An 11,592-nucleotide genomic window follows, 5' to 3' on the forward strand; every position below is an offset into this window, starting at 1 on the left:
AAATACGATTTTTTTAAACATTCTTTTTTTATTCTTGAAGTGCTAAAACATGGTCCTACTTTTTTGCCTTCTGACAGCTACTTCAAGCACTTTGCGCTTTACACTAACTTTTGAAATGTTACAAAATCTGGATTTTCAAAAAAAGTAGAAACAAAAATTTTAGTCAAACAAATTTATATTTATAAAAAAAATTTTCGAACAAAAAATTAAAATTTTTCGAACAAAAAAAAAAAAATTAAAATTAAAAAAAAAATAATAATACGAATTTTTTTTTAAACATTTCTGTTTTTATTAACATTTTATTGTTGAAGTGTCAAAATATGGTCACACTTGTTTTTTTTCACTTTCTGGCAGCTAAGCACTTTTCACTTTACAATTAATTTTGAAATGTTACAAAATCTGGATTTTCAAAAAAGGCACAATACAAAAATTTGAGTCGAAAAGATTTATTTTCATAAAATTAAAAAATAAAATAAAATTTTTCGAACAAAAAATTTAAAAAATAAATTATAATTTTTCGAACAAAAAATTAAAATTTTTCTATTAACAAAATTAAAATTAAAAAAAAAAAAAAAGAAAATACGAAATTTTTTTTAAACATTTCTTATTTTAATAATATTTTATTCTTGAAGTGCTAGAAAATGGTCACACTTTTTTTTTGCTTTCTGGCAGCTACTTCAAGCACTTTTCACTTTACAATTACTTTTGAATGTTAACATACAAAATCTGGATTTTCAAAAATAGCACAATACAAAAATTTTAGTCAAAAAAAATTTATTTTTATACAACATTTATTTTCATAACAAAATTGTTCGTACAAACTAATTTCAAAATCTTCTAGTTTCTTGTTTTACCAAAACGGTCGTCTGACTAAATTTTAGAACCAGCTTAAGTGCAAAGGTATATTTTCAAATAGCAACAGGACATGGGACTTGTATTTTATAACATTTCACACTGAATTATATTGCCTTAGAAAGTTGATGAAGTGAAAAGCTGGACTTTTGGAGCTTTAAACAAAATGAGGTATTTGCAGTGCCACCCAAAACGCTAGCCCTTATTTGAAAAATATTTAGCTGTTTCTGTTTTCAGCAATCCTCATGACTCGTATTTTGAAAATCGCAGGTATTTTGCCCAATATTTGCATTGCGTTGCACATTCGATAATCGTACCTATATTTCTCTTCGAAGAACTAATTTCAATAGTATGCACCATATAGATGAGGAACGTGTAAGTGGGTATCAGCCAGCACAAGCAGGTCGTGGCAGACAGTGTTTGGCCGAATCTTCAACTCATTTTCCACCTTCTCCGCGTCAATATGAAGCACGAGAGTTTGGTTTATGTGAAGATGAAGAGTTTCGACATCCGCGCATGTTCGAAAACTTAGCTTGTAAGCATCTGTTATACCGTTATGGCGTGTGCTCATTAACATATGCGCTCATTGGTTATTCTATTCGTCATTAGATGAAACGGATGCTAGTGCCTTTGAGGCGATGCGCAGACAAAATGCCAGGCCACCCTATCAACAACAGCCTAGATTTAATATAAGCGATCTGCCATCGGAGCAAATAGATGATTTTTCAAATCCACAATTTAGCGAGGCTTATGATGAGGGGGAGTGTAATGTGTGTCCACAGCAACAGCAAACACCGAATATTTCCGACATATCCGCACCGGATTTTTGTGATATATCTGACGCTTCACCTTGGCCGGCGCAATCGCCACCAATGCAACAACAACAACGACGACAGTCATATACAAGTGAATGTTTGGATGATATGTCGGCTCCGATGTATGACAGCCCAGTAGGATCACCTACGCCTCAGCCACATTATACACCCATAGGTCTCATGGATACGCCGGATGTGTGTGCACCAACGCCACGGACTCCTACGCCGACACCACCTCATTATTCGCCAATAAGATTTCAGCCTTCGCCTGTGCAGTACCCCAGCGAATGCTTGGAAGACGTTTCAGTGCCCTCATTTGCACAAACACCTTGTGACGCACCGAGAACACCCTCGCCCCGAAGAGTACAAACGCCACAGAATTTGCCCTCTGATATGATTTGTGATGTCAGCCCTCTGCCTTTTGCTTCACCGCCAACACCTTCATTGTCATATCCCAGCGAGGCGTTAGATGAAATGACAATGCCCTCATTCGAAAACGCCTCTTGTGGTTCCCCTTTGGACAGGCGGTTTCTTTTGGATCCAAGGTTAGCTGACGAAAGTCCACCACAATTTGCCAGCTCTGGTGCTTCATCATCAAGGCGCTCGTACTCTAGAGGAGATACGCCATGTCTGCCTGCAGAGTGTCAGCCACAACAATCGTATGAGGCCACTTCCACGAGGGAACGTTCGTCTCCAGCACGTAGATTCAATCTGTCTCAGATTATGTCACAACGTTCGTCCCCGTCACGGTCCCCGTCACGCTCTCCGTCTCCGGTATGTCCACCGACTCCTCCAGCACCACACTTTTCATTGCGTTCGCCCACACCGGTTGGTGGATACTCCTTAGCCGACGAATGTCTAATGGATGTTAGCGAACCGACATTAGTTGGAAGTTCATCAATGTCACCGTACGCAAGACCATTTCCAGATAGCTTACCGAGTGAATGTCTGGGTGACATAAGTGAACCATCGTATCAGATGACCCCACCTCCGCGCACACCCTCTATGCCCCATGATCTGCCGTTTGAGCAAATATGTGATATCAGCCAGCCGATGTATGAGAGTCCACGTAGCGAACGTTTGTCTAGCATGTCAATGCCTTCCTTTGACGATACATCTTGTGGTTCTCCTTTAGACAGACGGTTTCTGTTGGATCCTAATATAATGGATGAGAGTCCACCTGATTTTGCATCATCTAGAGCATCGTCGCCCTGTAGATCACTTGCACCAAGTATGCAGCCGAGAACACCGCGCAGATCGCCTTCATCACGTGGACCAAGCTCCAGAGTAGCATCGCCTCAGCGATCAATGTCTTCACGACATTTTTCGCCATTGCCAAGCCAGCAACGTTCGCGTAGTCTATCTCCTATTTGCTCACCTACACCACCAGCACCACATTTCTCCTTACGTTCTCCTACTCCCATAAGAACCCCACCTGTAAATTTCAGTGCTCTGCGCCGAGCTTCGCTCGCACGCAGACAATTTCCAAGTAACATGACCAACGAGTGTTTAGCTGATATTAGCGCTCCATCCTATGCAAATACAACAGCTCCCAGAACGCCATCAATGCCACATGATCTGCCATCAGATATGCTATGCGATATAAGTCAGCCAATGTATCAATCACCTGGTAGTGAACATCTTTCAAGTGAGACGATGCCTTCCTTTGATGATACTTCGTGTAGCTCGCCACTGGATAGGCGATTCCTATTGGATCCTAGACTAGCAGACGAAAGTCCGCCGCAATTTGCATCCTCCTACTCGTCATCACCACCTGCTTCCAATGCGCCGTGCCCATCAATGGCTTCTTCTAGATCACGTGGAGTTTCTCCTAAAAGACCTTCAACACCAGGTGCAGGAGACGCTTCGAGTTTCGACAAAACGTACTGCGAAATTCTTCAGCGATTCCAAGAATTAAAATGTAAAGTAGATACTCCACAGCGTGGAGCACCAGGATCCGCTAGTGTGGGCAGAAGAGGAATGCCTCCAGATGAATGTGTCAGAGAAACTGTTATAGAACGCACTGAAAATGAGAACGGACAACTTCAAAATACCGCTAAATATATTGCCATAACAGTTGATCCATGCGGTTCTGTAAAAACACACACTAAAGAGATTAAGACGCAATTTCCACGTTCCCCAGGCAGGTTGGCACCACCTTCAGGGGACTCGGGAGTTCACACTCAAAATACAATGCCCGGTTCACAAATCGAAAATTTGCGAAACTGTGTTCGTAGGCGTTTGAGCTTTGACCTTTCGGACATGCCAAATGAAAATTTAGTCGATATGAGCCCGCCATGTGCTGATGATTTGCCTTCTATGTCCACGGAAAATATTTTGCAGCATTTATCGAGTATTCCCGAGGAGCAGCTATCAAGAGTTTCTGCTCCCTCATTTCGAACTCCTCCGACCCCATCTATTTCATATCCAAGTGAAATGCTGGAAGAAATGACAATACCATCATTCGAAAATGCCTCGTGTGGTTCACCACTGGATAGGCGATTTCTACTGGATCCCAGACTAGCAGACGAAAGTCCGCCGCAATTTGCATCTTCCTATTCGTCATCACCATCTGCTTCCAATGCGGCCTACCAATCTGGGCCGTGCCCATCTGATCCTTGCATGCGTAGTAGAACCCCAACGCATTCGCCGGCACGGTCCCCTCAAAGAGATCCTTCCTCACGACGCTTTTCTCTTAGATCGTCACCTCCAAGCGAAGTCTGTTCGCCTCCACCCCCCCTAGCTCGTATTTCTTTACGTTCACCTACACCCATTGGCTTACCGCCAGGACGTCCTTTCCCAGTGAATTTGCCCAGCGAACAATTACTGAACATAAGTGAACCTGCATTTTTCAGTGGCCCACCTAGAGCCTCGCCACAAATGCGCTATCTATCCTCAGACTACCCTTGCGAAAGACTTGACGACATAAGTCAGCCATCATACCAGCAGACTCCGCCACCCAGGACACCTGTTTTCCCTACAGACTTGCCAAGTGAATTGCTAGGAAATATATCGACGCCTTCTTACAGATCGCCAGCTAGTGAACACATTTCAAGTATCAGTATGCCGACTTTGGAGGATATTTCATATGAATCCCCTCTCGATAGGCGATTCCTCTTAGATCCGAGAATAGCTGATGAATCTATGCCAACATTGCCGGAAATGCAGTCCACCCAACAATCGGTTGGTACACCAAGGCCCCAGACAGCCAGACGTCGTCTATCGTATAGTCAAGAGGATTCAGGAAGAGGCAATGCTCCGAGAAATGGTAACATTCGATCTGGTTCCGAAGGTAGAGGAGGTCCAGCCACTGTGGAGAAAACGCATACTACAATAAAACAAAGTGGATCCTATCAACAAGAACATAGCGTAACGCCGGGTACGAGAGAGGATAAACCATTTAGATCTACACGGCAGCGGGGACAATCACCATTAATTGATGCTGCACAAGAGCAACTCAAAATAACTACGTCAGTTCATTCTATTACGCAGATATATACGAACGGTGCTGCGGAAGGTCCAACAGGCAGTCAAGGTCAAAGGCGAAGTATGTCACTACCGAGTGAAAATCTTGGTGATATTTCAATGCCACCTAGTCCACCATCTATGCGAATGTCTACAACAGGACGTTCGCAACAAGGCACTTCATTTCCATCGGGCTCTCGATCCGCAAGACGTCCGCAGCAACGGAAAATGTCATCAGCTCCTTCGGGGTCGCCATCACAGCGATCAAGGCAACGAAGACCAGTGCAAGATATCAATGATATATCGCCGATATCGTTTGCATCTACAATACCCTCGACAGATATGTCTTCTTCAGCTCCTCGTAGAGGAGGTGCGACTGGTAAATATACATCAACATCGTCTAGAGGCCTCTCTGGTTTGGCAAATTATGCGCCATTCTTTGAACAAATTCGTTCGCGCAATAACTCAAATGCTTGCGATCCTTGTAGTCCTTGCTGTCCAACGGTTCAAGACGTTGATGAATGTGATCCGTGTGCTGGTTTTACAAATGCTCGACCTAACAGAAATGATCCATGTTAAAAACTCATTGGTAAAACAAGAAAGCGAAAATTGTTTAAAACACAAAATATACTAAGATTAAAATAAACTAAACAAATTTATTTGGTATCCAACAAATCATGAAATAAGAGCATACATATACATACAAATTTTGCTTAAATCGGAGTTTTTTCCTATTGTTGGTAGTAGTCAAAGCAGTTTTCATCTGAGGCTTTGTTTTGATTTTCATTGGGGGAGGATTTTTATGTGGCAGGTCCCAAACCTAACGCACAACCCTGTATCCTGGGTTGTTTCGCCTTCTCACATTAGCTCGCTCTCAAAAGGATGTACGAGAGCTATCCTCTGGAGCCGGGATGTTGTGAGCTACTTGGATCGTATGCAAAAGAATCGTCCTGGCTATTCCCAATTGAATGGCAATCAGGGACTTTTCCCACTTGCGTGGACTTGGCATCCACGCCACTGTTGACAGTAAAGATTTCGAGGTTGTAAGAGGCTTCGTTTATCTAGGAACCAGAGAGGAATCTCTCTTGCCAACAGGTGCTACTTTGGACTAAGTAGGCAATTGAGTAGTAAAGTCCTCTTTAAATAAACAAAACTAACACTCTATAAGTCTCTCATTATGCCCGTCCTATTGCGCAGAAGCTTGCACGATGACAACATCTGATGAGGCGTCGTTTGGAGTGTTTGATAAAAAGACTCTGCGGAAGATTTTTTGACCTTTGCACGTCGGTGACGGCGAGTATTGCAGGCACTGGAACAATGTGCTGTATAAACTTTACGATGACATAGACATAACGCAGCGAATAAAGATCCAGCGGCTATGCTAGCTGGGTCATGTCGTCCGAATGGATGCAAACGCTCCGGTTCTGAAAATATTCGATGCGGTACCAGCTGGCGATAGCAGAGGAAGAGGAAGGTCTCCTTTGCGTTGGAAAGGTTAGGTGGGGAAGGACTTGGTCCACTTGGTGGGTCCAACTGGCGCGGGTTAGCACGAGAGAAAAGCGACTGGCTCGTTTTGTTAAACTCGGCCAAAATCGCGGCTGTGGTTATCGTGTATATGTACGGAGTAAATGTTTTGGGTTGGGGAATAAGTTCATAGCATTTTTATATCTTTTATTTTACAACGAATTGTTTGCTGTTGGGCAAAGGTATTTGGGTAAGTTTTCATTCGATAGAACTCTTTCTACTATACAAAACTATGTTAATTGTATTTCTAAGTTATTTAATTTTTAGATAAATTAAAATTAATAATTAAAAACATGTGTTTTTTTATATTATATTTTTTATTTTTTAAATATATTTATTTTGAAAATGTAGAAGAGATGGAAGAAATGGAATACCGAGGAGGCAAAAATCAACAAATTAGACACCTGCTCTTCTTTGCTTTTCATCGAGGTCAAAAAGCTGCCGAAACAGCCCGGGAATTTTGCGACGTGTATGGCGAAGGTCCATAGGTGAGTCTACTCCACGACAATGGTCTGCAAAGTTTAAAAATGGCGACTTTGACGTCGATGACACGTCCCGCAGCGGAAGGCCTTCTGAATTCGATGAAGAACGTCTCAAACAACTTTTGAAGGAGAACGGTCGAAAAAACCAGTCGTGAATTGGCGGAAAAAATTAACTGCGATCATAAAACGATTCTCAATCATCTTTACTCCTTTCCTCTCATGGGATTTACCGAAAAATTGGGAGCTTCGGTGCCACACGAGCACAACGAAAAAAAAGAAACAAAGAAAATCGCCTTCAAATTGCTTCTCAGCATCTCGCCCGCCATCGAGCAACAAAACACAGCCACAAACAGCGCTTTTTGTACCGAATCGTCACAGGAGATGAGAAAGGGTGCCTATACGTCAATATGAAGCAAAGAAAGGAGTGAGTGGCCCCAGGAGATACGCCAAAACCGATAGTCAAAGATCCAAAGAAGATCCTGATGTATGTTTGGTGGGATTGGGAGGGCATGGTGCACTAGGAAATGCTCGAAAATAATGTCACTGTCAACAAGGAACTCTACATTGCCCAGCTACCCCGCGTGAATGAGGTTATTCGGCTGAAAAGACTTGATCGACATGGTCAAACCATACTCCTTCACGATAAAAGCAGGCCCCATGTTGCACAAATCGTCAAAGCCGCACTGCAAGAACTCGAATAGGAGGTCCTACAGCATCCGACGTATTCTCCGGACCTTGCACTGATCGATTACCATCTTTTCCGCTCCCTGTCAAACCATATGAAGGGCGTTAGCTTCTATAACAAAAAGGTCCTTAAAAGCTGGCTCAACAACTTTGACACCAAACCAGGCGTTTTTTGGCGGAAAGGCATCAACAAATTGTTCGAGAGGTGGGAAGGGGTTGTAAACAGCAACGGCGAATATATAAAAATCTTTTAAATTTAAAACAATTTTAAAACTATCGGCACCGAATGGCACAAGTATCGAAAATCGTGTCCCTATCGAGGATAAACTGCCTTCAAGCCGCCCTATGGGCTATATTTTTGAGGTGTTTGTGATGTGCATTTTGAATTTGTCCCCAAAAAGACGGGACCTACAGTTTTATGAAGCCTCCGAACGGCTGATAATTCTTTATAAGGACATTTTTTTGTTGCAGAAATACACTCGGAGATTGCCATTGCAAAACGGGCTATTGAAAATAACTTCTTATATCAGTTGGTTTTTCATGCCTGGCGTTTCGAACCCATCCACCCGTTGCAGTCCTCACCAATGTTTTATTACTCTTCAAACAAAAAACAAAGAAAAAAACAAAAAAAAATATTTATTACTAGCTGTACTAGGCGCGTGTTGCTAGGCCAACAACTAAAATAAATTTAAGAAAAATAACTTTAAAGAAAAATCAGTACACAAATATTCAATTCATTCTAAACCATTTTATTGATTTTATTTATTTCGAAAAAATCGGTTGAACGGGGCAGAAATTGCTACCTGCAGCGCCACTTAGTGGCGAATGGAAAAATACATATGTATATGGTATAATATATACCAATTTTTATAATAATCGGTTCAGTAGTTTTTGAGTTCCTCGAGGACATACAGACAAACATTCATTTGTATATATAAAGATAATAGAAATTTACTCCTACATAATTAAAAAGGTTATTTTTTTTATTTCAGTTTGGTAAAATCAGTTTTGAAAAAATCCTTTCTGGTTCTACTTTCTCATAGGTATGTACGGTGCACTAGACAGGCCTAGTTTAGTGGAGCGGCAGCCCTTGGTCGGGGAAAATCTGAGTTATTCCGGTAAGGCAGAACCGGCTGCTATGGGAATGGCACGAATTTTATATTTTGCAGTATTCGCTAGTTTATTTCCTGCTATATTTTTATGACTTGGCATCCATATTAAGAGGAGCCTTGTGAGCCCGAAAAAATAGACGACTGTCATTATTTTTTTTAAATATGTTTTAGAACTTTTATGTATCATACTGAAGGTTGAGTTACTCGAAGAATACATTTTGGTGTTTTTATTTTAAAAAATGTTATTATTTATTGTTGAAATCGCCCACCCCCCGAAACGCCGTTTTTAGAAGAGGCTTGCTGTGATCACGGTAGCGCATGAGCAGCTCTACTGAAATCAAAAAAAAAATAAATGATTACACAGGCCGACAAAATTTAACCAACATTCAGATCCAGAAACCAGACTATATATTTCCGAAGGTTTATGATGCGCTGAATCCAAATCTGGCCTCAGAATTGCTCTATCAGCTCTGGTTTTCGAGATATCCTAACCTAAAAGTGCAAAAAACACCATTTTTGCCCATATTTGAGGTTATGTAGCCTTGCAGATGTTTTCTTTCACCAAAATTAAAGGATGGCATCTTTAAATACAATCCTTCTTTTTTCAAATGGCGTTTTGTTTGCTCAAATATCATTTTTTTTCGCAGAGATATCGCATTTTGAAATTTTCATGTTTCGAAATTTTCCTATACCTGAAAATCGATTAAGATAACATAGACATGATATATTCGATTACTAATTTTCTTGAATTGAGTCTTATTTTTCTTAAAATTTTGTCTCACACCATAAGTGTGCTGACTCACCACATCCCTACACTATCTAACCTTTGGGTACCGAGTCACACACAGCCCTAACCCCTAGAAACCACCCCTATCATACCGCGAGCAGGCTAACCCACATAACCGCAAGCAGGCTTTCCCACAAACTCCAAATTTACATACTATTAATCCATATATTTCAGGCCCTCAAACCCAAGAAAATTAGTAAGCGACTATATCATGTCTATGTTATCTTAATCGATTTTCAGGTGTAGGAAAATTTCGAAACATGAAAATTTCAAAATGCGATATCTCTGCGAAAAAAAATGATATTTGAGCAAACAAAACGCCATTTGAAAAAAGAAGGATTGTATTTAAAGATGCCATCCTTTAATTTTGGTGAAAGAAAACATCTGCAAGGCTACATAACCTCAAATATGGGCAAAAATGGTGTTTTTTGCACTTTTAGGTTAGGATATCTCGAAAACCAGAGCTGATAGAGCAATTCTGAGGCCAGATTTGGATTCAGCGCATCATAAACCTTCGGAAATATATAGTCTGGTTTCTGGGTCTGAATGTTGGTTAAATTTTGTCGGCCTAGTTCCATTAAACACGAAAGATACGATTATCGTAAAAACTCAAACTAATAAATTAATTTTAGTTATCAATCCGAATTTTGCATGGACAGAGAAGCAGATATTAGTTTAAATTATTTCGGATACTTTTCCTTGTAGACTAGTGTTATTGTAGAAAAATGTTTTTTAGTGAATCTGAACGGTTTAATTACCCAAAAAAATTTTTTCTCGATATGAAAACCGCTTTGCACCAAAAAAACGATTTTTGAGGGGTTGAAAAATTAAAAAAATTCCAGTGAACTATGCAAATATTTATAAAAAGTGAACCGTTCAGATTCACGAGGTTGTAACTTCGAATAATTAAAAAAAAGTGTATGCAAATCGGTGAAATAGTTTTTGATGAATAATGATTACCGCGACGTTAATTTTCAAAAAACAAGACTTCGAGATAATCGCGCCTAAATTTTTGCGTGCACTTCATTTATAAATAAGGTCGCGCACTTCCACGGTCTGTAACTTTCGTTCTAGTGCTCCGATCTTTATGATTTTTTGAATTTATACTTTTAAGATGATGTACTTTTAGAATATGCCATAAAAAAAGTTTCGATTTTTTAGTCCAACACAAGGTACATAACCCCTTAAGGGGGTAGTATGGTATTTTTTTTTTTTTTCATTTTTTTTTTTTTTTTTTTTTAAATTATTCTATAACATCTTAAGATTATTGTGTGAAAGTTTGAAGTGCATTAGAGTAAAATTGACAAAGACACAAAGGATTAAGTATCTACCTCTCCAACCGGATTTCACGCTGCCGAAAATCTTTAAACGCGTTTTTCTCACACTTGCCTTTTTTACGGTCGGTGTCCACTGTAGATTCATATCTACTGCACCGATTCTTTTCAAATTTGGTTTTTTTGTTTCTTTACTTTATTCACGAGGTAATGACGTCGAGTTTTTTTTTTTTTTAAATTTTTTCATATTTTAAAACAACAAAGTTTTCAAGTTTTTTTTATGAAAAATCGGTGTTTTGACTTCAAAGCGCTTTAAAAAATTTAACAAAAAAAAAAAAAAAAAAATTCGACGTTGTTACCTGCGAAACTTTATTAGCTGATGAAATCAATTTGGTTTTTTGATTTTAGTTGATCCAGTAATGAGTTCTGAGGGACACCGCAATAAAACTTTTTTATGAGACGTCCGCGAAGACTCGCTGCCACCAACTCATTTCTTCATAAAAATCAATGAAAATTTCACACAATATTCTTTAAATATGACTTTATAATGAAGTAATTTTAAAATTTTGAATAAATCAACTGTGTCGACAAAAAAAA

The 11,592-nt window shown here is 39.9% G+C and overlaps 1 protein-coding gene across 1 annotated transcript; it reads left to right on the forward strand.

Moving 5' to 3' along the window:
* Window positions 1–741: 741 nt before the first annotated feature.
* LOC128855804 (proline-rich protein 36-like) lies at window positions 742–5,828 on the forward strand. The gene is made up of 5 exons (XM_054090989.1): window positions 742–900; window positions 974–1,023; window positions 1,090–1,122; window positions 1,188–1,387; window positions 1,462–5,828. Exons 2-5 carry the CDS (start codon window positions 1,019–1,021, stop codon window positions 5,709–5,711), a joined length of 4,488 nt encoding a protein of 1,495 aa, XP_053946964.1. The 5' UTR covers window positions 742–900; window positions 974–1,018; the 3' UTR covers window positions 5,712–5,828.
* Window positions 5,829–11,592: the final 5,764 nt, after the last annotated feature.

The sequence above is a fragment of the Anastrepha ludens genome, chromosome 2 (genome assembly GCF_028408465.1).
Source record: "Anastrepha ludens isolate Willacy chromosome 2, idAnaLude1.1, whole genome shotgun sequence".
In the NCBI taxonomy this organism is placed as follows: domain Eukaryota; kingdom Metazoa; phylum Arthropoda; class Insecta; order Diptera; family Tephritidae; genus Anastrepha; species Anastrepha ludens.

What these genes read in the sequence shown, in the direction of transcription:
- LOC128855804 (XM_054090989.1), top strand. An exon ending in TCGTATTTTGAAAATCGCAG is followed by an intron (nt 1,123 to 1,187) that starts GTATTTTGCCCA and finishes TTCTCTTCGAAG; the next exon opens with AACTAATTTCAATAGTATGC. An exon ending in CATGTTCGAAAACTTAGCTT is followed by an intron (nt 1,388 to 1,461) that starts GTAAGCATCTGT and finishes ATTCGTCATTAG; the next exon opens with ATGAAACGGATGCTAGTGCC.